Source organism: Cygnus atratus, chromosome 7 (genome assembly GCF_013377495.2).
Source record: "Cygnus atratus isolate AKBS03 ecotype Queensland, Australia chromosome 7, CAtr_DNAZoo_HiC_assembly, whole genome shotgun sequence".
Lineage (NCBI taxonomy): Eukaryota > Metazoa > Chordata > Aves > Anseriformes > Anatidae > Cygnus > Cygnus atratus.
In genome coordinates, this window is record NC_066368.1 from 16996179 (window position 1) to 17023305 (window position 27127).

Sequence of the window (27127 nt, forward strand, 5' to 3'; positions counted from 1 at the left end):
AGAATTACAAAAAGTAAATTTTGGAAAAAATACAGTGGATTATCTCAGCTTCACATTCAGAGCGTTCTTGCTGGAATTGTTTCTTTGGTAATCAGAGCAGTGGTAATCTCCAAGTAGTTAAGCTCATACTAAAGCAGAACTTCAGGATCCAGTATTCTCATTCTGACAGTGGACTTTCCTTTGCACTCTTACACTACCTCAGAGGTATATTGCACTACTTACTGAGTTATATGTATTTTTTTCTTTCAGATCACACTATCTTCAAGTAAATACTCAATGTGAGATGGCTATTCAGTACAGTATGCAGAGTAAACACCAAAGGTTGGTTATTCTAGCATCTCATAAGAAGCATAACTTCACATTCCATCTATTTACCTTTCATTTGTGGTGCAATGTCTTCTTTAGTACTGTAGGGGTCACAGCGAAAACTTTCCAGTAAATCAATAGTACACTGTCCCACAATAGGCTTCCGTCCGAATGGTCTGTGGTCTATTACTTTAATAACAAGAGATGGGCTGTACAACTCCTCTTTTGGCAAAAGCTAAAAGTGAAAGGTTAGATTTTGTTTATAATGCAGACAGAAGGAAAATGAACAAAAAAAAATCTCCTAAATTAGAGCTGTTACTACATTTATTTAATATTAAACTATTATGTTCTATGGGCATATGGTAAATTAAATTTCTAACCTCATATTATGATTAAATAAAAGTCAGTAAGTAAGAATACTTTTAGTTACTATAAATTTTTAGTATTCTTGAATCTTACACAGCTCCCATCCTAGCAGTAGGAAAGTAGCCACACACATACAGGTAAATTGGTGTCTTCTCAAATAAATATATCTATACACTGCACTGGAGCATATAAGACCATAAAACCTTTCAACATATGTACGGACACATTTACACTATCAGTCACACTCAGTGCCTTGCTTATATTAAGTCAAAAAAGGACACGCAAGTTTTTCTGTTCGTGCTCACATAAACAAATCCTTCACCTTTAAAAGTATGGTGTAACTGTTTTTGCTATAGATAGCTGGTATATAGTTTTTAGCAACGTACAACTTTCATGAAGAGAACAGAAGATGGAAAATTCGGTGTCTTTTTGAGATTTTTGATCACCACAGATTCCACCATTTCACCCCCACATTCCACAATGAGACTAGGCGACATAACAGGTGCCAATTGGTAGTTTTTCATGTTCCGCAGCCCCCAAGCCAGAATCTGTAAAATAAAATTCAATGTAAGTAAGACAGAGAGAGAGATCAATATGCTTAGAATGATACTCAAAAAGATGCTCAAAAAGTAGGAAAGAAGAAATGAAGTCTTTTCAGTAATAAAGGGTGACTGGCAAAATATTTCAAGGTTGTTTTACTAGGAAAGCTAATGGAAAAAAAATCAAACTCAAAAATGCTTTTAGAAAACAGTCCCACATATAGTTCTCATTATGATTTTCTTTTCCCCTCGATGCAAACAAAGTTGCTATCTAGAAGATGAGATGACTGCACTTGTTACTTTAATATTAAACAATACCTCAACAGCAGTGAGTTGAACTACTGGTCTGATTCCTTGAGGTACCATGTAAAGCTTTGGTGCTCTTTGCGATGGAAGAATTGGAAGGTTGGTGCCGCCCTGTTAAGACACACATATAAGTACTATTTTCTCTCCCCTTCTTTAAATGAAATATCTTGCAAGACAATTCTTCATATTATAACTCACTGTGAAAGAATATATATATATATATGATGATTCTATATATACATACATAATATAATAAGAAGTACATACCTTGTCCCTCAAAATAAGTTCTGCAGCAAAAAGAATGTCTCCGCTAGCTTTGCCATTATTTATTACGGGATACCAGAGCAGTTTTGGTGTGACATCCTCTTCTGGGATCAACTTCACCAGGGGACAACAAACACTTCTTCCAAGGAACTCATCTTTACCCTGCAATCAAAAAATAGTAATTATAGCCATTAATGTTACTGTCAAATATGATAAGAACAACAACAATAATAATAAATACAATCAACATAAAAAGCTTTTACGTACCACTTGGTCACTGTCAAACAGTTCAATAACAGCATTAGGTGGATTCTCAGCTACTGTCCGTGGGTCACCATAGATCTCAATTTCATTAAATATGAGAGTTTGGTCCCATGTAGGATTTAGAGTTGAATGAATGATCTCAGTTGTTTTGCTTTGATGGAGGAAAGAAACATGAGCATACGGATCTGAAATATTATACAAAGATTGAAAGTATATAGTTACAGACAACCACAACCTTATGAAGTTGTAAGCCACACAAGCACAATTATCAAATACAGTTCCTTATTTTTTTTTTTTATATATTTTATATATATATTTTATATACCTTATTTTTCTTCTCTTCTGTCATTACCAGTTTTATAAGCCATTCTATATAAAAAAGCCCACTGTATACATCATTCGCATTTAGTAGAGCAAATTCTACTTGATTACTAAATAGCTTCCTTTATACAAGTCATTAAAATACCTTGCAAATCACAAAGTGAACTTGAAAACTAAAATGAAACATTAACTATATGAAGCTCCTCTTAAACATGGTCTGTAGAAGCTTATCTTGTTGTATTCATTGATATACAACTGTATTGACCCATAAATAATACAAGGAGATCTTTTCAGTTCTGACTCGTTAGTGGCAAATCACATTCTCCCAGGCTCTATCGCTGAGATCAGGCTTTGATTTCAAACATGCTTATTTATATCAACCTTTTCCTATGAAACAGCTGAATGATTAAAGTGATCTTGGTCCACTGTTTGGCAAGTCTTTAAATCATCAGGAGTTCTGCAGAAAGCATCTTATTATTAACAGTTCCTGTACAAATTTCAATTACTATGAATCAGAGGTTAATTTAAAGATTATCTTCAGATTATTTTCAACAGCTTCTGGCTAGGTACCTGACCAGAATGTTATAAAATTTGGCTAACTCTTCAAACTAGTTTTAGAGGAAAATAAAACACAGCCGTCTTGGTTTATCTGTGGGCTAAATCTAAAGTACCCATCTTGAATTCTACATACATAAATTAGAAGCATTTATTATCTTCTCTTTGTATTGTTCTTTGTATTCTAAACATTCATCTCAGTAATTAATTAATATAAAATACTGGACACTGACAGGAAGTTGCTGACATAACAGCCACACAGCTTTCTTCATCCTTGCTTTGTACAAACTTTCTTCAGGACAGTTTAGAAACAGCATGTATGCTTTAGTTAGAAGGAGAAGCTAAAGCATGGGGAAAGGGATTGGTCATGGGCAATTCAGACCTCAATGAATTCCCATTCCCTCACTGAGAATTCCATTGGCAGCACTAGGTGCTGCACATTCAGACCACTTATTTTCTTGGCAGCATCTGGGGCAGTACAAACTAGATTTGGTTCATACATAATGAAGTTGAGTCGTCTTTCCTGGCATAGTTTCAGTAATTGGGACCTATGCACAGAACTTACAGATGTAAGATACTCTATAAGTAAATCAAATTAATAGTTCATTGCAAAGTGTTTTTTGCACCACTAGTGGGATTTTTCCATACCTGAAAAACTGTCTTTGTCTAAAGCCATGAGATTTCTTGCCTGATAGACATAACAGCGAAGGTGGTAAATATATACTCCTGTATCAAAAATAAATAAATAAATAAATAAAAGGTTCAAATGCATTACACGGACATCTTTTCTGAAAGATATACAAACACTTTAAACATTTTCTTAACTAAAGCACAAGCACTGTTGTAACTTCTGCTTTTCTTTGCTAGTGATAAGTGTATTAGTACCAACGCACTAGCACCTGTGAAAATTTGGTTAACCATAACAACTTAAAGCAGAAATGAAGAAAAAACATACTAACGCTATTTAGGCTTTTTTAGTGAATGATCATCTAAAACTCCTTTTACTCAAAAATTCTTGTTTGAAACAGTGATAGTCTAGCTCCTCCAAACACCAATAAGAACTGGGCATTCCAGTACATAATATAAGTATTCACTACAGCACTTGCAGGGACCTAGGGTTTCACACTTTTTGCTATTAGCTCTAGAAAATTATTCTAATTGCATCCCTCTCTGACTAAAAGATTAAAAATAAATAAACAAATAAAATTGTTGCAGGCACAGTGGAATAGCTCAAAATGAGGACATGAGGGAGGTCCTGACCCAGGACAACGTATGGCTATGTTACTACAGATTTTCTCTGAGGATGTCATCTCTAACCCTTTCAGACCTTTGGAAAAAAATGACCCACTCCATCCACAATGAGCTGAAATCCTTGAACTTTCGCAGGAAAAGAGGCTATTTTCCTCCTATTGTGATCATTACTTGAAAGAAACAGCAAGATTACTTCCTCAGCTACTGGAAGACAAGAATCTGGGCACCTGTTCCCAGAAGAGAGATCAAGTCCTGTAGTTACTAAACAAACACCAATGTTCCAGTTAGAGATCCTCAAAAAGGATTTTGAGTCTTAGGAGAAGCATTGGATTGGCCTCTGTTCCTAACACTGGTGGCTCCCACCTCAGTGTTCCCACTTCTGTGAATCCTATCATGGGGATTCCAAGGCATTTTTAGCCAATCGAGCAGGACAAAGTTACTGTTCTGTTCACTTTGCTGACTGACCTATGTGGTCTTCCTGCTTACGCTGGGTCAGGCATTGGTCTGACCCTGGAGTTAGCTGATTAAGTGAGCTACACCAGCAGAAGATTAACTGTGCATATATTGTCTTTGCTGGCTTAGCTCCCTGCATTGTTATGGAAGGATCCTATTGCTAAAATTGCATCTTTTAATAGAGCTTAAAATTAAGCTGTTGCAATGTTTAGCTTTAGAATTCCTGCCCCATAGAGGTTTTACTAATGTCTGAGTGGCATTGAAAAAACTGAGATTACTTGATCCACATAACATTACCTTATTCCATTTGTTATATTTAAATATGAGCTGTATATAATATATAATATTATATAATATAAAATATATTATCATTTATATAATAATATGAACTGAAGACTTACATATTGAAATTACCAACTGGATTTTTTGTTAGTAAGCTAAACAGAGCCTGATCAAAAATTGGATGGTAATTATTGCATGAGGTGTATAAACCTTGATGTAAAACACAAAGAATCACAATCCTGTTTGAGACTGAAAAGAGGCAGAATTGATTTATAAGAAAGGAATTATTAAGAACTTACTGTCAAAGTAGCAAGAAACAAGTGGCGTATTGGCACCAAACACTTTCATAGCTGACTCCTTGGTTTTCTCTGAACTTTTCCCTTCACCATCATCAGTACTAGTGTCTGCTCCCTAAAATTATGTAAAGAAAAAAAAAGTCACTGCATGCTTACAAATGCAGAAAGCACTTCATAAAAGTGGACTGTATGTGAGAATATACAGGTTTCAGTCTTTCCTCCAGGATAAAGAGAAATTTACCTTCCTGAGTAAATGTACTGTAAAAGATGTTTACTCATGCAAAGGTAATTTCTTGTTGCCACTGAAGCTGTGCAGAAATCAGATCCAGTCAGTTCACCCTCCTTGCCAGAATGTCTTATTGCTGGAGACACACTAGCTACCTCTCAGCTCTTACTGTAGGAGAGGTTGTAGGTCTTTCTGCACTGCCCTGTTGCAGAGAAGTTCTCTAAGGCTACCCTAGCAATAGGATAGCCACTTTGACACTGTAGTCAAAAGAGAAACGGAAATTTTTAAACTCTGTGGCACCAAAGTAAGTGGAGAAAGAAAATACTATCAATGAATCACAGGTTGACATTTGGTGCAAAAAAGAGAAACATGCTAAGGAAAAAAAAAGCAAACTTTTATTAATGCTATACTCAAATCATCAGCTCAGAAAAAACAAACGAGCCTTCTCTTCTAAGGCTGTGCCTTACTGTTATTCACTCCAATTTGTATCTTGGTAAATAGAGCTTACCTATGAAGCTGTGTTAACCTGGAAACTTGAGGTATATTTATATTTTGATGAAATATGACTCACAATATTCTGATTTGTCCTATACTTTATTTTTTTCCTTGTGCTTGGTCATTTATACATGCAAATACACTTAAATTATGTGCAGGGAAAGCTTGAGCCATCTTTTCACTTTACTTACACAAGGCACATCTAGTCATTTTGCCTTTTGATCGAAGTCTCACATAATACAATAATAAAAATAATTTATAATTTGAAGAATCAAGTAATAAACGTGTTATTCAAAAGCCTCAGTAGTTATTTCAGTGCTCTGTTTCAGACTTTAAAAAATATAAATAATATAAACTGCATTGGTTCCCCAGTTATATATCAATGTATGATTCAGGGACTAAAATAGCGGATTAAATTGTTATTGGTATTTAATTGCTTATCTACTGAAAATTAACAGATTGACCTTTTAAAGACTTTATTAACATTGTGTTCCTTACCAAAGCACCTTCGAGTTTAAAGATAGCTGCTGCACCGTGTGTCTCTGAGGGAGCCATTTTTCGTCTCCATCGTCTTCGACGGAAAGTGTCAGAACTGCGTTGTTTCCAGTGAAATTTCCAGCCAATCAAGGAAGCATATTCCCATCCTTCTTGATCTTCATATGATGGCACCCCCTGGGAGATGTAAATCCCTGTTATCCACAGTATTGTATAAATATCATTAAAAAAAAAGGGGGGGGGGGAATTGCTCTGGCAGACACTATTGCAATGTGCAAGAAATACAATCTGTGATTGCATCTCTTTTCTGCTTACCCTTCCTGTTGTTACTGCTTGAGCTGGATCCCTCTTACGCTTCCGCACCAGTCTTCGTCGTCGGTGTGTATGATACATTTTCTCTGCAGCAACCCATGACTTCGGTTTAGAGTCTGGAGGAATAGTAATTCCATATTCCCATCCTAAAAAAAAGAATTGAATAGTTACTATATTTCTAGAAACACATTCAAGATGCAAATAAGAAAAGCATGAGTGGTAGTTTAACTTCAGAGGGTGAAGATTTAGTCACAAAGAGCTATTTGATATGTCCTGTGAAGACAGGCTGAGAGAGTTGGGATTGTTTAGCCTAGATAAGAGAAGGCTCAAGGGTGACTTTATAGCAGCCTTCCAGTACTTAAAGGGGGACCACAGGAAACATGGGGGAGGGACTCTTAGTTTAAAGTCTTGTCCTATTATTACAGTCCCTGAAAAAAAGAGGGTAAGGTTATATGAGACATTAGGAAGAAAATCTTCACAATGAGAGCAGTGAGGTACTGGAACAGGCTGCCCAGAGACGTCATGGGTGCCTCATCCCTGGCAGCGTTCAAGGTCAGGCTGGGTGGGGCTTTGGGCAGCCTAGTGTCCCCACCCATGGCGGGGGGGGGTGGAACTGGGTGGTCTTTACGGTCCCTTCCAACCTAAGCCATTCTGTGCTTCTATAATACTGAAACCTTAAATGCCCAATAGCTAGAGAATGATCTTCTCCAACAGATGGCATTTTATGTGCTCTTGCAACTCCAGCAGCTTGGCTTTTAAATAAACAACAATTTGAACTCTGATCATAAATATGTAAGAATTGGTGAAACTGTTACTTTATTTTGGCTCTGCATGTTAGAATTCAATTGCCAGGTATCTAGGACTCTGATTTTTACTGAGATTGATCTCTTACTAAAATGTTGCTGCAGAACTCTATCAGAGGTTCCAGTTCCATGAGTACTCTTCGATAAATAAAAATCCTCTAAATAGTTTGCTATGAAGGATAGACTGCTTTTTCCTGTTGCTGTAGAATCCAAGTTATGGTCTTATGAGGTTGTTTACATTGCAATTTCCTAAGTTGGTAACAGTTTTATTTAGTGTAAGTAACAAGCATGTAGAAGTCATAGCAAAACCATGAAACTTCTTTCAAACGGGGATAGGTTCTATTTCCAAGTACAGTGTTTATACATCCAGCTTTCCAATGTGGAACCTCTCATGTCAGTAGACCATTGTTCACATTAGCCTTTTTACTTGCTTAATTTTTCACAGCTTTTGACTCAAAACTCTCATCTGCTGCTGCAGTCAAAACCAGTGTACAGCTTCTTAGATTATATGATACGCTCTCTAGTAGACACTTACAAATACATTACATAGCATATGAACAGTAAATCTTACCATGCTCATCCACTGCTCGATTTAAATCTGATTTCCAAGCATCATCTTCCCACATCCATCCAAGAGGACATGTGAACTCATGTGGTGGTGGAGCCTTTTCTCCATTCTTTTATATAGATAAAAGACAACAGTTCTGTGCTTTAATAGATGAAATACACTGTGTAGCAAATCATAGAACTCCTTCTCTTAAACCTTCTTTTTCAGTGAAAAGTATTAATTTATAAATCTCACCACATCTGTGTAATTCTCTTCGGCTGCTTTCCATTCCCCTCCAGGATAGCGACTCTCATTTTCATACACTTCGTCAGTAAACTCAGTATGACCAGCATCAGCTTCAGTCAACAAACTGCAAGCTCAAAGTAAATACAGTATTACAACAAAAATATTTAAGCAAGCTACAAAGAATATATAGAAACAATGTATATTCTGGAATTCTGGATTGTCCATCTTTGCTGAGGTCTGTTTATATAGCAATAGGAGGAATGCTACTCATGAGCAACTAGCAGGAGTGTTTAACTGCTGTAGTATTCAGGATCTGTTTTGAACACTTCTGGGAAAAAGTAAATGCATCATACATTTAAATGCAGGGAAAAACAAACTGCATGACAGCTACATGCATTTCTAATTTTTATGTAAGTACGCACTAAAATTGGGCAGTGTTATTAATTTTATCCTCTTTCTACTATTGACAAGGTGAGTAATCCATTGGCTAATACTTTTCTAACTTGCAAGTAAAATAAATGAGAGAACATTAATTTACACAAAATAGTCTTTGTTTCCACTTGTGATTAACTGGGATTCAGAAAGCACTAAAATACGTTCTGAAATGCCATCTGCTGTTCAAATAAGGCCATGCAGATTATTGCCCAATAAAAACAGGTATGAAGCATAAACATACTTGAGCATTTTAACAGTAGTTTCCTTCCAATTATTTGAGAAAATGTGCTATTGCTTTTATTCATCTCGGACTATTCACTGAAATAACATGAAAATAAATACATCCATACCTACAAACGCACGTGATTTTAAAGTGGATCAAATAGCACACATTTTCCTGCAGAGTGTTCCTGTAACAGCTGTCCCGTGTATTCCTTACCATCAGAACAAGAATTAAAAATGGAGTGAACCTTTCATTTTAAGAAAAAAGCATCTTTTTGGAGGCTGGCTTTTGTTTTTTAGACAACTTGTTTACCCAGTCCACTTTAAAGTGTGGCAGTGCAAATGGCTGAACAGGCGCAATTTAGGCATTGAAAACTTCTGACTGAGCAAGACTGAATCTGCTGTAGCTGGGGAGGACAGAGACCTCATGAATGAGATCTGCCAGGAGAGGAAGAGTCATATGGCACCACAGCCTTGGGCTCTGAAAATAACCCCTGCCTTAAGTCACTCTGAGAAATCACTTGCGACTTGTTGTTTAATAAGGGCCATGGACCTTTGCAACATTTAGCGAAATAAACACAAAAAATCATCTATTGTACGTGAACAACCATGCAAATACTATAATAGCGTTGATACATTGGCCTCAGATTTATACCAGATGTCTGAGTTAAGTTTCTATCTATGGAAGATCAATCTACCTAAGGGTCTTATCTGATACCTTCTCAGCAGGACATGAGAACCTCACACAAGTGATCCTCACAACAGCTTTCTAGGCAAAGAAAAATATTATCCATTATTTTAAAGATGGGGCCCTGAGACACTGGGAATATAAAAGCAATATGCCTATTATCACGTGAATACTTTTAAAATGTAACCTGGTTCCTAGGAAGTAGATTCATTCTTTTTGTCATATGATTTACTTTTTTAAAACATTATAGTATCTTTAGAGTTATTACATGGCTCTGACTATATGCTGGCTTTTGCTGTCCTAAAAAGTTCAGCTTAAAAATCTCCCAGTGAAGAAAACAGAGAGGGGATGTTTTCCTCTACACTCTGTGGTCAACTCCTTTATTCCTGCTTGTATAAAATTAAAAGAATCTGACCTTCTTTCAGGATCAACCATCCATTCTCCTTCCCAGTCCCAGCCCTTTGGGGGTAGAAAATATTCTCTTTTCAATTTGATTTTTCCTGTGACATCAGAAAACTTGTGGCGACCAACAAGTCCTGAGGTACCCCACTTTCCAAAAAGAAGAGCCTGATTTTCATACTGTTTGAGAATAAAGAATAAAACAGTACTTTAGGAACGACAAAGAGATTTTAGAAGGAAAAAAAAAGATGTATTACATCACGTTACATGTGTTACAATTGAAACATTCTACTATATATTTTCTTTCTCTGAAATGAAGTATTTCCTTCCCACGTTTCCCTGCACTACCTTCATTAATTTCCTCCTTTGATTTTCTCCTATGTTGTCTTACAATGATTCCCTTGCTAAACTACACCATCTTTTCAATTTAATGCATCTCTACAGCTACAGTCAAACTCCCCCCAAACTAAAGGCTTGTTAATTCTTTTACATTATTCAAACAAAAGTTTCTTCCATTCCCTAAATGTACGACCCTCTCATTCTTTTACATCTCAAACCTCCTCCTATTTATACCCTCTTCTTTTGTAACATGCCAAACTGAAAATAACGGTCAGTCTTATTACGGAAGTTACTGGGGGAACAATTCCGATGTCAGCACAGTTTATGTAGCATATTTCCCTTTCTGCTAATGGTATTATTCCTAGTTTTTGATGGTCTTGAGTTTTCTGCTTTTATCACTACAAAAATTTTGGATTGCTGTATTAAGAGGAAAAAAAGCGGTATTACATAGCCTCTTAAACCCCTACACTTAATAAAAAATGGCTTTGAAAATCCATTGCCTATTGTAAATTACTTACTATAGAACTACTAAGTATTTTAAGTATAGGTGTAATGGTGGCACAAGCCTCTGTAAAAACGCCTTGTTTCATCAACTGATATAGATTACATGTGCCATTAGGCAATGAGGCAGAGAATAGATGCTTACGGCTTATTATCATAGAAAATATGTATTATATGTGAGACTGCTTCAAGTATTTTTATTCCAATTTTTGTTAGCTTTTACCATTGACTTGTTATGATACGGTCTTTTGTCAGCAAAATCTACTGCATTTGACCAGTTTTTCATGTAACAGTCAACTTTTGATAAATTTTCTGCTCCTACAAAAGAACCATTATTAAAAAAAAACACAAACAAAACACTTGTATCCGTGTATCATTTGTAGAGAATTGAAGTAATTAATATAGAAAGTTATTCGCATGCCAAAACATTATGTTCTAGATCTCAATCTTAATTACACTGATACCAATCTAAAATAAGCATTTTGAAATCACCAGAGTTATCCAGATTTTAACCTGATTAACCAGTTCAGAATCTGTTCTACTGAAGTTCACCTGGTAGGCACAATGACCTTGATCATTAATTGCCTTTAATGTGGTCTACTTGTTTCAGTGCTTTTTTCAGGATAATAAATCCTACTCTCCCTTTCTGCCAAGCACGCAAAACAATTTCAGAAGAGCTCCAATTTCACTGGATTCCAGAAGTTCATATCCAAGTTTCATGTAAGAAAGCAATGACAGACATACCATTTCTGCAAAAACACTGAACGTTCCCTCTGCAAAGCTATTGAACTTCTTTTCAACTGCACTCAGCCCAAGCCAAATGTTAATTCGCAACTCCACAGGCATTTTGACATCTTTCGTCTTGTCCTGTGGGTACTGGCACACACACACACAAGGTTACACTTTGTTATGTTATGCAGGTATTGTAGCTTTCAGTAAAATATGTACAATAACACAGAAATATGAGTAATAATACATGATTTACTGATCTCTTCCTGTACTGCATCTCCTCAAAAGGAGCTAATAAAATGGTTCAGGAAGAAGACATTCTTTAAACGGTACCTCCCCGGGACATGTGAAAACCAAACACAGTAACCGTTAGTATCATCCCTGTTCCTGTATATCCTCTCCCAAGTTTCATCCAGTAATGAGTTTTCTAATTGGGATGGCAACTTGAAATTTTAGTTTTTTTTTGTCAGGAGAGTCTAGAAATGCAGCAGGTAGTCAGAATGGTTCACCAAACTTAGAAGCAGTGCATCATAACACACGTGATTAAGGGTCCTGCATGAGATCATTAAAATATGGACTTATCTGCAGTGTAACTAGTAGTACATTAACAAACTCTAAATGCTATTGTTCCACAGTCAGATTGCCTTTTTTCTGGTCAAGCTCATACCACTTAGAAACAGTATCAATTAACTGGAGAAAGGCACTCCTATTCAAGAATAAGACTTAATGCAGAGAGATGTACCAAGGAACTTCTGAGTGTAGACATGCTCTACAGTACATGCAGAAAAACATACAAAACTTTCAATAGGTGTATGGAACTTCTCTGACTGACACTAATTCTTCCCTCTGAAAGTCTCCATTCACGTCCAACCCAAACCCACCAACTCCAATAGCACTTTAAAAGCCCTATCAAAATTCTGAGCTTCTCCAAAAAAGCATCACAGTTAGGGGCCAATAACTGTTCTAACTCTGGCTTATGACAAAGTTTACATTACAATTTATGTGATTTGTTGAAGAAACTATATGCATTTGGCTTTTATCTGCTCAGAATTTTGATACCTCATTGTTCAGAATTTGCTTGCATGTTCCATGTGCACGTCACACAACACTGCAGTTTAGGGAGTTAAAGTTACAAAATGATTTTGAGAAAAAAAAAAAAAAAAAAGAAAAAAGTACCTTTAAGAAGATTGTTTGCGTCTTTCCGCAATATTTACCAGATGATTCAGGGCTTGTGGTGGAATACAGCACTTGGTGTGCAGGAACACGAGCATAAGCCAGTCTTTTCTCCCCTCGGATCATCCATATGATTACATCAGGCATACTGTTTTGTGGCTGTGGATTATTTGCGTGGAAAAGAAAGTAAAAGTTGGTAATTAATAGGAAGTTAAACTAACCTAATGCTTAGACAACAGAAACGTAGACTGGTTATGGTCAAACGGATCTCCCATTTAAGAATCAATACTAAACATGAATTAATGATAAATGGAGGAAATTGTTTTACTTTGCAAGTAATGCAATACATAGTTCTGGAACAATCATTGAAAATACCATTAAGATTGCTGGAAAACAAGATGCTCGTGTTAAGAGATTTATTTCCTACATCTTTTGAAATTTTATCTAGAAATATGCTGTGACCCAATTCATTTACAGTGACTACAGTGACCGATTCCAATTGCTAAAAATTTGGCTTGATGTGGTACACATTTAAATGCTTGTAATGCTTGCATGCTAAGGGTAGATGATCTTAAGACTTTTAGCAGAAGACAAATACTACTTCTTTTTTTTTTGCAGCTTTGTCCACACCTTTGTACACTACCTTCCAAATGAAGTTTTTTTTTTTAATTAAAAAAATCAAAGCAGAAATGACAAAGAAAAAACAAAATATTTCTATAATGTCATGAAAACCAAGTATTAGAGAGCATAACACAGATGTTTAAGACTTAAGATGTTACTGAAAATTCAAAAAAACTGTTAGAAGTTATGAGCTGCGGAAGTACTACATATATCCTACAGTTCCCGAACCAGCAAGGTGACTTGAAAATCTGGAGGAAAATAAAGGGCAAAATACTGCCGCCTTGTACAGGTAAGAGTCTATTCTAATTCTACAAGTCAGTGGTTACTTCCCAACATACATTCTCAGTGAAGTTGGATAACAACCAAGAACAATACGTTCAAGTAAATCCTAATTACAGAGGCGCACATATTTACTTTCACAGCATCTAAAATTTCTGTTCTAAACAGAGGGGATATTGCTTGATCAGCAGTGAACATCACACCAGTTTGTGTTGGATGGCTACTTCTAAACTACCTGAATCACTGATGTTGTATAGTACTAACCTCTTCACTCAGTTGCAGTAATTTATCCAACCAATCCTCAATTTCTGTCAGAGTGGCTTTCACATCAGTAGCTTCATTTCTCATCCTTGTTGCTGCTTCTCCAATCTGTTTGAGAGACTTCAGGCGCAGTTTTTCTATCTGAGTGTCAAGGACTGTGATATTAGATTTGCCTTCTATGAGGGGAAATGGTTTACTAAAAAGAAAAATTATCATCGTGGTTAATAATCTAAGTGGATTTTATTTAGCCATACACTAAATGTAGACACGCATAAAGCAGCAAGAGATTGAGTGCTACTATTTTCTTTGATTGAAAACCACAAGAATTAGAAATGTCTCTGCATCTATTTCTGCAGAGATTTCCAACTGACAAAGCATTTACAGTAAGCAACGGAAATGCTGTGCTTACCTAGGAAGCATGAATATAAAATAGCTTGAGGTTTATGCTTTAATGTATTTTTTGCTAACCAAATCAAGCAAAATCCATTTCCCTGTATATGCAAATCAGAAAATTGTCTCAGAATGTACACCTGAATGAGTTCCTTCAGACCAAGATTAGGATCTTTTCTTTCACTGAAATGTAAATTCTCAGAAATTCAATATAAAAATACAGCTTGTATTTATGATTATGAGAGCTATCTAACTCTTTGGCAACAAAACGTGGAAAAACTCTAAAACAAATCCATGACACAGAACTTTCAGTCACTAGAGGGCAGAGTACACTTTTTAATGGAATCAAGAAATACTATAGCATTGTAGTAGGGCCCAGAAAAAAGTTTTTAGTTTTTTTTTTTTTTTTTGAGATGGTGGTAGTTTGAGGAAAAGGCAGCTTTTCAAAGACCAATGACTGTATTCCTTCAATAGATTTCATTAAGAGGTCTTTAATATGATGATTAAAAAAAAACAATTAAAAAAATCCAGAGACACTGTCAAGTTTGGAAAGGATGATACTCCTTTGACCTAGTTTTAATAACAAGTCATGTATTTCTGACTGACTCTGGAAAACCTTATTACTGACTGTTGCACTTACCAGTAGAGTTAGTTCTGCTAATCTGAATGCAAATGCTACCTGCCCTGGGTTAAAGTATTTACGCTTGATTCAAATGTATCAGATCAGAACTTCCAGAAAATCATCACATTTCAGGTTTAAATGGTGCACTGAAAACTCAAACTCCTACTCTACTTAAAACTTTAACATGACAAAGAATATTTTTCATGCATTCAACCCAGGGTATTATACCTTTGGGACAGCTTTCATGTGTTTCCTGAAAACACCATAAAGGGCACCATATCCTGCAAACAGTAGGAAGCTAATGTGGTTGATACATCTGGGTGCTAATGCTATTTAATAAAATAATAGCCTGAATAACAGTGCAGACATGTCAGAGGATGGCATGTTATAACTGATACAAGGCCTCGAGATCCTACATTCTCTAGACGGCTCCATGCAACAATAGTTTGCCCTTCGCATTTTGCTTTCCTAAAGTATGTCAGTTCTTTCTCTGATTTTTCTGTATGAAAGCATGCATTCTATGGAGTTACTAGTTTATATTTTGACATAAGCTTTCTATAATAAAATTCTTTGCTAATGTATATCAGCTTCCATTGCATTTGCTTTTTCCTATGTTCATTTTTGTTTTGGCTCTTCAGCTTGATGAATTAGTTCTCTCATTTCATGTTTTTTGCTATTTTCTCTAATGAATAATAACCGGTCTTTCATTTTTCCTTACCTTTTCTCCTTCTTTTTCTCATACAATTCCTTCCTTCCTCCTTTTAAACCCTAAGTGGCAACTCGTATTGCCTTCTCTGACCACTCCCATACATTGAGACATGTTGACTAAAGGATCACTCAAAAACATCATCTTTATGACCCTTAAGCTCTAAACTGCTTTTACATTTTTTTGTTCTGTGCTTACCAGTAAATAGTGGAATTTATTCCTTCTTCAGTTTCACAAATAACTTTGAAATTTAGGTAAACAAAATGTACATGAGGAATTCTAAAGGTATGGTGACAGATAGCAGAGAGCCACGATTTCACATTTGCACAATACCTTTTTTTTTTTGTTTGTTTCTTTCAAGATACGCTGTTTTACTGCTGTCATTGACTAAGAATGGAGAATTATAAAACTGGACAGATGACTTCACTGGCAATATCTGTGCTGCTTTACTACTTTCAGAGACTTAGAATTGCAGTTTTCAGGTCAGTTCATAGCAGTAATCAGTTTTATAGTCCTTAGAATTTGTTTTCTGACTTAGTAAAGACAACAGAGAAGATTCCAAGCAGGCCTAGAATGATAAGGCAAGAGATAAAAAAGAACGCGGTACTTTTACCTTATATCTTCTGTAAGTTCATCAATCAGCTTCAACCACATCTCAGCTAATCGGTTTTCAGAAATTTTAGCCTGCATTCCTGATTTTAAGGTGGTTAAGTTGGATTGCTGTGGAATTTTAAATGAAAGGATTTGCACTTACAAACTTCCATTGTGATATTATAGTCAACTCAATTTTTAAGACTTTATTTGATCTCACTTATTTGTATGTATAAATCCCAAATCAAAAAAGACTAAGATGTTCAAACCTGATACATATTTAAGAGGACTCTGTATATTCTTTCACACTGTATTGAACACTATATAATGTTGCACCTAATTTCCAAATCAATTACAGTTATACAACATTAACATGCCCCTAACTAAGAAGACTTCCTTCCTGTGGGACTTTCCTGCAGATTCAAGCATGAGAGCCTTGGGACTTGCCAGAATACACAACTATGATTAGCAATGCCATTTGTGGCACAGTTCTATGTTTAATTTTGAATAGGAAAAAATGAATTAAAGAAAAAAAAAATATGTTCCATAATTTGCTTACAATGTCACTTTTGATTATACCTCTTTATTTTTTATTTTTTTTAAAAAGAGAAAAACAGAAAACCATATCAGCAAAAAGAAAGTTACTTACCAGTCTTTCAACCATATTTAGGATTACATTCACAGGGTCTAATCTATGACTTATGTCCTCCCAAAAGGAAGTCAGCGTTACCACTGGCTTTGTGTTCGCCCATGGCAAATAGTAATAATAATTACCTGGTGTGAAACATCTGTATGTTAGAACTCATGGCAGGGACGCATACTGTACATTGTACATGTTGCTCTTTTTTTTCACTTATGCACTATAATTCATGATGAATGCACATGCTTGTCCAAACTTATCAAAGGATCTAAATTTTTCAGCCAACACAGCATCTGCTGAATGTTAAGCTTTTACCTCAAATTGTTTCAAATTCAGTGGATTTTTTTAAATCAGTAAATCATCTGTTAATATGTTAATTATTCTATCCAGTAACTTACTGATGTTGATAGAAAATTGATGTGCTTCTCTGAAATAAAATATTTAAATAATCATTTTACCAGAGTAAAACTGATCACTTCATTTAATAGGCAGAAAAAATAATTCCTACTGTTTGCATTTACTAAAACAAAAGTTAAAGCCAAAACATATTTTTCTGTGATCTGGGTAGGTTGTTTTCTTCTAGGCTGCCAGACCCTTGGTTAAAAAGGTAAGTTGTTATTATTTTTTAAATCAGAATGTTCTGATGGTATTTTCCCATCTTAATCCCTAGCTTTTAGATACCTGTAAAATACTGTGATTTTTTTCTTGCCAGTTTTCTTGTCTACAACTAGTGCATAGTCCAAGATCTTACTGAATTCTACAAAAAAATCTTTAATACCATCAGTAGGCTTTGCAGTGTTTATTAACAAAATGTAACTTTTCATCAAAAGCCATGAGGAACCAAGCATTATTTTCTGTCACATTTTCAGTAATTTTTACTGGGGTAAGAACTGTTATTCCAAAGCTAGAGAATAAACACCCTGCACCTTCAAAGGAGGCTTTCACATGGCTTTATCCCCATACCAGCAGCATCCTTACCGTCAAAAACAGCACGACTGTACTGAGTTGTCGATGCCAAAGGCTTACAGGTGGTATCAAACTTGTTGCCATAGTTACCAATGCTAACTTCAAACTGGATAGGCTCGCCAGTGTCTTGCAGCATGGTAGCAGAATGAAAGACAGCAGCCAAGCAGAACTTTCGCCTGCGCTGGTATTTCTACAACAAGAACCTTTTTAGTTGTACTGACATATTTCTAAAATAGAATCCACTATCACAGAAAATGGTAATATTTTTTTCAATGGAAATAATGATTTTAATATTTTTGCTAGTTTCTGAGATGTACCAAAAATATATACATTGTATAAAAACATATTGTTTGAGATTATAAAAATGTCTCAACATGCTACCAAGGTCATACATTTTTGTAACCACACCATAAAAAAGCACCTCTTAATTCTAAGATTCAACTCAACTGCTTCAATTTTTAAGTCAAACCATTCTCCAAAACTAACAAGACGAGGCACATCTCCATTACCAACAGTGACAGTAAAACAAGAATTTACCTCTACAACCAGTATGTCATCATTAGGAATCATATCTAACTTTTTATTAACAGGTTTGCTTTCAAGTACTGTTGATAGCTCAACCAGAATTCTCCCTCTGTAAGCAACTCCTTCTCCCTGTAAAATAACGAGACATTTAATCCAGTTTTATAAAATGTAGAGATGCAGATAGTGAAAATCACCAAAACCACTGCTGCTCCTTCAAAAAATACATTAAAAAAGATAATATTATGTCATACTATCTTGCTAATCATAAATACAAATTATTATTCAAAAAGAAACACCAAAGGTAGCATAATGTGAAACAAACATTAAAATGAATGAATTCATTAATTAAAAATAATTGGGTTTAATCTTTTTATTAAAAACAGTGAATAAAGAAACTGACCTTTCCAAAGTTTAATTCATCATATGGATCTGGAAATCCAGTGTATTCTCTTGGACTTCCATAAAAGTTTAGGTAGCAAGGCCCAAATGTTGGTAAAAAGCCTACTTCTGTTTCTCCAGTGTTTGCTAACAGGAAAACATCAACATTTTATTTTTGTTAATTATCATTCAGAGCCAGAAAAGCAATCACCATTACTTTGAAACCCAACAGAACAAATGTTAGATATTAGTCAGGTATTAGTTATTAGTGAAGTAAGAACGCTATTTCTGGGTATGCAATATGAATTTAAAGTAGTTATATCAATGACTGTATTTCCTCCTAACTTCCTCTGTCCTTCCACAATATTTACTATATACTACTTCATGCAGTAAAAAACCCCACAGAATAAACAGAACTTCTGCCCCACTCCAAATATCAGGTTTTCATTAATGTGAAAGAGTAGTATACTCTTATGTTAATGGAAAAACATCTCATACAAATAAATGAAACTGAGTAACATGACATTTGCATTCACTTAAGTGCACAGGTCACTACTGCTCTCGCTAAACAGCTACAATAAAGATGCATACCATATCACAAAAATCTAGTATTTAGCAAAATTAATCTTACTGTTTCTAATGTAGTATACTTTTTTTTCTGTGGTTATACTTCATGGTAAAACAGACTACTGCAGACTCTGTAACTGCTACAATGCAGAATACTGCACAAACTACCTTTTAAATAAGTTAGAATTCATGCAAGACTGAAAGTCTGCAAACTCCGTTAATTCTCAGTTAATTACTATAACAATAAGCTCCATTTTATATCCTATTTTTATTCCACAGCTAAGAAAAGTACTGCATAGTTATGACCGAACAGGAAAGATTCTATATTCTATTTCTTGCTGTTTCCTAACTCGTCTTGTTTAAATGATCCCGGTGTAAAAAAAGATCAGAGTCAGGTTCTAAACCTTGCAACATAAATCACTTCGAATAATCTGCAGCGCAATGAATGACACATTTATCACAGCAAAGGATAGCTGAGGTAAGAAAGTGAAAATAAAGGGTTATGTCTTCCATGACTGCCACAGCAACTAACAAGTGACAGAAATGAATAATAAAAATTAATAATGTCATGTCTTGATACAATTTTCCGTCAACAAAGACATTTAAAATCTGCAAAACATGAAATAAAGATTTGCACTTCTCTATCTTGCATTCTTTTGCCTTTTTTTTTTTTTTAGAAAGCTTATGGTCTCATTACAGAAAGCAATTTCAAAACACTACTTCGATCTTCAATTTAAAATTACTTTATTAAGAAAGAAAAGTTATAAACGAAGTATTTGGGTGGATGAATGTGCTTGTTACCTTTGAACTGCACGTTAACCCACCCATACAGTTACATCGAGCCATCTCTCCACAGGTTGTAACAGAATCAGATTTCATTTTTCAAACTTATACAGCTATCTAAGCATAAGCAAAGCAAGCACTAATTATTTTATGCAGTTATTTACTTCTATAGGGCTCTGCAGCTGGAAGCATAGTTTTGATCTCACTGCTGTGTTAAAAATTGCAAGCCATTGTTAGAGCACTTTAAAATTGAAGCGACTGCATAGTCAACTCTAAAACACAGCCTGAAGCACCAGCCAAACAGAAATAGTTTCAAACAAGTTCCAGTGCCAAAACTGTTTTATAAAGTTAGCAGTGTTTGATACTTTTTAATAACAATGGTGAATCCCTTCACAATTTTTTTATTTTATTTTATTTTTTAAGATGATGCATTTTCTCAAGCAATACTTCTCAGTTTGGGCAATGGAAAGAAAAATCAGTAACAGACCAAGATATAAACCTTCATATGATGAAGCCCCAGTTCCCGAAGATGAAAATTCTATATTATAAAAACAGAAGATGTTACATGACAGGAGACAATAGCATTTAAAAAATAAATACAACCAAAAGCCCTCTGCTTTAAAAATACAGTTGAAGGCCTGAGAAAAAATAAAATTCAATGGGCTAGAATTTTGTTTCCTGATTACAGTAACGTAATCAGTACGTAATCAGTAACGTAAAAAGGTACTACTTTTCTTGTACCATTTCCAAAGAAAAAAATGAAAAAAGCATATAGCTAACACAAGAGATAACTGTTTTGTTGCCTGTTTCAGATTTGTACAGTCCTCCTCTCCAATTATAAAAAAAATCTTAAGAACATTTCAGAAAACCACTACATTTCATAGCCCATTAGGATGTCCTTATTTACTGAAGACTGTAGACTAGCTCAGTTTCCTAATCCCATTGAAGTCAGAACATGCTTCAAGCGTTGACCTCCTGGAAAGACTATCAACTGTGATTTTATACAAAAATGGCCATTCCAATGTCAGAACTTCAAAAGAGAGAGAATCTACTTAGACTCATAAGCAAGGTATGACTCAGCAGCAGTTCAAGTTACATACTTGTGTGAGTAGCACAAGCGATTTCTCCACAACTGAATTTTCCCCAACAGCCCAGCCCTTCTATCTTTAACTTCTCATTGCCTTTTTCTATAACCTTTGCTTTTGCCTCTGGTTGTGTGTGGGATACACAAAAACAATGTTTGCACAAAGTTGTACTTTCAACAGCAAATACTTCGAAGGGGACTGGATTATAAGCTTGCAGTTATCTGACTGAAAATACAGTTCCATCTGATAAGATAATTAAATACCTGCTCAAGTCATTGCAGGATTGGAGCCACTCCTTTTGTTTTTAAACTCCTGACATAGCTACCAACTCAAGGACAAACTAGTCTGTTTTCAGACAACATGCACATATCATATGGGTTTCATAAACACAACAGAAAAAACAGTAATTTAGATCCTTATTGTGGAAATGGTTTTGAGTCAGTGTCCTACAAGCTAATGTTCACATATAAATAAATGTTAAGTCTGTTTAACCATGTCAGTATGTATGGACACCTAATATGCCATACTATGTATATTAAAAAGACAACACATTTTTTTTCTGGCAAAGTAACACAATCATTGTCATGGAGCTGGCTCAATTGTATGAAAGATCCTGATATAAAAATAAGATGGGGTTATAGAAGTAGATCACCAAGAAATTATTAATAAAACATTCACAACATTGTATTAAACAATACATTTCCTGTTATTTTTCTAATATTTCCCAAAAATTGCCTAACAAAATTTGTTCTCTTGCAGTTAATCAGTTCTGCCTTTTAATCTTTATGAAATTACAAATCTAGTCACCTAAACTGAAGCATGTAAGCTAATTCTCTGCAATCATAGTATTGCAGACATTCCATTAGTTCATTGAAGCTACTAAAACAAGGGCTACTTAATAGTTATGTGGAGCACTCATATGATGAGAGGCAGTGGCAATTTATATAAAGCTGCTGATCAAAGCAGTGACTGAACCGACTCCTCCTCCCCTCCCCCCACGCCCCAACATCTGAAAGCAGTACAAAGGAAATGAGCAGATGGTTCTACATCATTCCTGCAGGCTAACTACTCAGGAACATTCTCCTGTTTTTAGGTTCTCTGTCTGTAGCACAGACAGACTTATAAGGTGGCAAAAAAAAATCTTGTCTGCTAGTGCCCAATGAAGTAGTGATTATGAAACAGTAACTCTGGATTGTAAATGTTGTAGTAAGAATCTTAGTAAATGTATGCATCTCACTAACGGCACAGAGATTACATGGTTTTCTGAAGTTGGGAAAGAACTGGTTTGCAAACTTGATTGATTGATTACCTTTATAAATAAAACTGATTTTTGAGGTAGTTACTGCAATTTGATGATGATGCGGTTTAAATGTTGAAGTTTTACTACCTTGAAAAGTCCCACTATATGTTTTCTATGTGCATTGTTTTGAAAACTCTGGAAATAGACTATCTTGTTGCCACAGAACTGAGAAACTATTGGAAACTATATTTTCTTAGGAGCACTGACCCTTGCTATTCCTAATAACACAAGAGAAGATAGCTGAATCAGTTACCTTCAACTTCTCCTCCAGAAGAAGCAATTTTTGAGAGACTTAAATATGTTGTTCCTACTACATCATTTTTTGTAAGACGATCCCTACAAAAAGAAAAAGATTTTAGTTAAACATAATGCTGGCCATCCTACATAGAAGCAAGCCAAAGGCACTCCAAGATGGTATATTCACATTTTATATCACTTGGAATGCCTTAATATTACTAACAGAAGGTATTTAATTGATAGTTACAAAAGTGAGTTGTATCATGAGGAAGTCACGCGAAGTACTGTAAAACTCTTTAAAAACCTGGTAGAATTTCAGTAACCAACCTAGGAGCTCTGTTGAAAAAAATCATTTGCTTCTCAGGAGTACAAGTAGTCAGCAATGTGCAAAACAGAGCTCTGTGATATATTCTGCCTTCTCCCCAGAACTATGCTGAATAAGTACACTCAGATATACAGAAAGAATAGCAACTCTGTGGCTTACTAGTATTTGAACCACCTAAACCAGAACTCAAAGTATGCTTAATGTTCTGAATAGCATTCAACAATACATGAATAGGAAGATGATATGAGCAAGACAAATGTTTACAGAAGCAGACATTTGAGTTTTACTTTAAAATATAATGGAATTAAATTTTTTTAAAAGCATTAATGAACTAGTTAGTGGGCACAAAACTAAGAAGGAAAACTGACAAGTGCATGTATTAGAAACATTACATTATCACCTAACTAGCAATAGCGCTCAGTGCTCACTGTACAAAAGTAACAATACTCCCATATTATGCTAATCACAGCTATTGTAAAGAAACCATATTATTAAAATTACTTAAACACTTGTTTATATACTCTTGTAGATTGAGACTCCAACAACACCTGACACAGAACCAGACTTCACTTAATATAATTTATCTTGTCTAGTGCTTTGATTAAGTCATAACTCACCAGTCAACAACTGCAAGCTTTATTTTCTCACACATTGAAGGAAACTGAAAAAAGCAATGATAATAAAACAACCCATTACTTATTTCAATTCTGTAATGTTAATGCCCTGGATTCCAAAAGAATGCCCATTTTCTAAAGAAATGAGAAAAAACCTGACCTTGACTTGAAGATAAATAATTTGGTTCCACTCTGGGTTAGCATTTTTCTCAATTATGTTTGTGCAAACCTAAAAAATAAAAATCAATTATATAGCACATCAAAGATAAAACAGACAGAAAAGCATATACTAGCTATGATTTAGGATCATTCGTATTCTAATCAGTGAGGGAATAGTAGTTAACGATGAATGCTGAGAGGTTTATGCTCCAATCAGCTTTCATTTGGTAAATACTGCTAAACTGACCTACATATACAATGTTAATGACTATTAGACGGAAAATAAAATTTTGAAACTGTGTTTAAACTTGAGGCTGGAGTCGCCTTAAAAAGAAAAAAACTTGTTATTTCCACTAGCTACAACAAAGATGCTTTCACACTAGTACTGATCTCTTATCACAGCAGAGAAGTAAGATGCAGGAATGACTTGATTCCAGATTATTTTACGTAGATTTTAGAAAGGATGAAGAACATACTCTATGGGAAAGACTATATTAATTATCGGTAATGTCTGCTGAAGATTCCCTGTGTTTACTGGGGGTGTTGACCTGATTATATAACATAATAAAGGACTATCATTTTTCCTCTTGAAGACTGTCTAGCTATGAATATAGGCTGTGCAATTGGGCTTCAGCTCAAATTTGGCATTCTGAGGAGCATATTTGTCATAAAATGCACAAATGCTGTTAACCTGTCCAGAAAAATCTGCACCATCAGTTACAAAAACTGATCAGGAACAACCAGTAGGTAAGCAATCTGGCATACATAATTTCCTAGCATTTAGTCATACATTCCTTTTATTAGTCATCAACTTTGCACCCATTCTACTATACCTCATAAGTTTGTCCTCATTCTACTAAGTGAACTTTAGGGCTAATACTTTTTTATTTCCATAATTTAAGTAAGCTTAAAAATGTATATTGGCATATAAATTCTGTTCTCAGGAGTATGACTAAAATAAAGTGATTCAGGTATTTACTCTATTACCTTTTTTCCAGCAAAGGAAACTTCTACAAAGGGATCCACCAGGTTTTTCTTGTCTGCTTCTCCTCCAAATATTTCCTTGACAGTCTGTGCAAAAGCATCATCCACTGCACAGAAGTTTCAAAACAGAAATAAGTGTTTATGCTTTTTTTTTTTTTAATTATTATTATTTTAAACTTGCCATAGCTATCCCACCAAAATAAACCAATTTACAGATCTAGGTAGGGTGAAGTCTAATCTGATGAACAAAGTTGTGAAGAGTAAGAATCTACCAGTGAAAATGGAGAGTTTAGGCTTTGGTGAAATTTCAATAATATAATTTTTGGAAACATCCTAAGGAGTGCTAATGTGCTCCTGAATTTAGGGGCATAGTTGTATTTGAAAAAATTTACTCAAGTACCTGTAGACACAGTCACTTGTCACAGATAAAGGGGAAAAATCATGCTAAGATGGATGAAACTGAAACATGCACTATATACTCAAACTAGACATGCACAGAACATCCAGCATACCTGGATCATCTGGACTCGAATGTTAACTTCTGTGATTGGGCATAGTCTAATGAAGATGACCACTACTTGAAGCTATGTGGCCCACTCAGCAACAGAGGAACATTACTCATCTAGTGTGTAACATTAAATTATCCATTACAAGAATTAAGTAGACTTACTGAGTATTACCAAAGAGCTTGAAATAGGCTACTTAAACCATCACAGAATTATTGGCTCAAATAATAATGTAAAACACTCAAGATGTATTATGTTCATGAAATGTTTCCAAACAGCTATCACAGGTATTTCTAATGGCAATCAAATACACCAATGGACAAGTAATAAGAACTGATGTACTTTGTGGAATATCCTCAGCTCTGTAGATTTTGAGAAGGAAAGTGACCCATCGAAGTGCAATTCCAGCTGGTAATAACAGATTGCTCTCCACATCATCGCTTTCATTATCTCTTTCCCTTTTTTCAACCTGTTGGGAGATATATTGGCACATAGTATCTGGTATGTAAGAAAGACGATTTAAGATGATTTGTTGAACTGGTGCCCACAATACCTTACAGGTAGAAGACTGTCAGTTTCATTATAAAGAATGAGACTTCATTGAATTATCAAACTATAAAAATTAATTCTACTCAAACTATTTTATTTATATTTTAATCTCTATGCTATTCAACTGTAGAAGCCTACTATAATAACACTTCTAAAAACATCATCTGATGATCAATCATTATTGCACTCATAAATAAAGCCAACTTTGTGCAATTTTCATACCCATCTCAAGATGAATATTGTGGTAAGGAATCTTACCATAATTAGAAAATACATACAATTCTGATATAATTTACCAAAACTTACTGCTTCCTCCTTTAGAAATAAACAGGAGATCAAAAATGTCACCACAAATAACTACAAATATCCTTGTGATGTCAAGAATCATGAAGACAGCCTGACCTCTAAAGGTCCCTTCCAAGCCAAAACATTGTATGATCCTATAATATTGAAGGAGGAGGATATATTCCATGGTGGTAGTGACATTACATTTAACTAAGGAGTAGCAGAATGTAAAAATCTTAAGCAGGAATAACAGCAGTATTGGAACTACAGACAACAGTCAAGTGAGAAAAAAGTCACACAGAGAGGGCTTATTTTTACCTTGACAAGACAACAGTTAAAAACTGAATTGTTAAAAGCAGTAGTTACTTTTAACAATCATATGCTTTCCTATACATCAAAGTAATTCATGCCTAAACTGTAATTATTGATGGGCCTGATTTTCACCTGGTAAGTATTAGGAGCTTTCTGGTTCTCGGGTTTCTCTGCAGGCTCGTCTATATTACACAGTAGTTGAGACATCCCTGAGTTAGTCCTGGAACTGATATCAGTATGCTGCTCAGCCTGATTAGATATGCTAAGAGGAATTACGTATTAGCTTGCAAGCAACATCAGGCTAACACATCTGTGCTTCTTCCAGGACATGGAAGTTACATACTGCTTACAGAGGAACACGTGAGGGGGAACATGAATTATCAAGGGTGGATAAAGAAGAAAAGCACATAAATCAAACTTACTGGTGGCTCATCTCCAGTTCCCAGGACAAACATGCTAGCTTTCACATAGCCTTTAGCTCCTGAGCTTGTATCCTCAGGATCACTCAGCAAAAGCCATTTTCTCATAACTGCATGGCCTGAAATGAAAGTAAAACACCCCTAGTAACATCCATTAAATAAAGACAGAAATCAATGTCAAAGCCAACTGCTCCAAAAAGCCTACTTTAT

At 35.1% G+C, this 27127-nt stretch overlaps 1 protein-coding gene across 5 annotated transcripts in view; it reads right to left on the minus strand.

The window, feature by feature from the left end:
• MYOF (myoferlin) overlaps positions 1 to 27127 on the minus strand; it is a 69587-nt gene that overhangs the window by 15426 nt on the left and 27034 nt on the right. For all 5 annotated transcript variants that reach the window (XM_050711932.1, XM_035556885.2, XM_050711931.1 and 2 more), the window contains 27 exons: positions 26921 to 27036; positions 25695 to 25821; positions 24850 to 24953; positions 23864 to 23932; positions 23707 to 23750; positions 22781 to 22863; positions 20642 to 20680; positions 18815 to 18939; positions 18427 to 18543; positions 17902 to 18079; positions 16933 to 17057; positions 16306 to 16412; positions 13978 to 14170; positions 12817 to 12972; positions 11656 to 11787; positions 10088 to 10251; positions 8337 to 8451; positions 8106 to 8211; positions 6735 to 6877; positions 6423 to 6596; positions 5207 to 5318; positions 3570 to 3647; positions 2049 to 2230; positions 1785 to 1943; positions 1530 to 1628; positions 1059 to 1220; positions 376 to 541 (listed from right to left, as the gene is read on the minus strand). In XM_050711932.1, the coding sequence (XP_050567889.1) occupies positions 376 to 541; positions 1059 to 1220; positions 1530 to 1628; positions 1785 to 1943; positions 2049 to 2230; positions 3570 to 3647; positions 5207 to 5318; positions 6423 to 6596; positions 6735 to 6877; positions 8106 to 8211; positions 8337 to 8451; positions 10088 to 10251; positions 11656 to 11787; positions 12817 to 12972; positions 13978 to 14170; positions 16306 to 16412; positions 16933 to 17057; positions 17902 to 18079; positions 18427 to 18543; positions 18815 to 18939; positions 20642 to 20680; positions 22781 to 22863; positions 23707 to 23750; positions 23864 to 23932; positions 24850 to 24953; positions 25695 to 25821; positions 26921 to 27036 (3375 nt within the window). The remainder of the gene's footprint in view (positions 1 to 375; positions 542 to 1058; positions 1221 to 1529; positions 1629 to 1784; positions 1944 to 2048; positions 2231 to 3569; positions 3648 to 5206; positions 5319 to 6422; positions 6597 to 6734; positions 6878 to 8105; positions 8212 to 8336; positions 8452 to 10087; positions 10252 to 11655; positions 11788 to 12816; positions 12973 to 13977; positions 14171 to 16305; positions 16413 to 16932; positions 17058 to 17901; positions 18080 to 18426; positions 18544 to 18814; positions 18940 to 20641; positions 20681 to 22780; positions 22864 to 23706; positions 23751 to 23863; positions 23933 to 24849; positions 24954 to 25694; positions 25822 to 26920; positions 27037 to 27127) is intronic.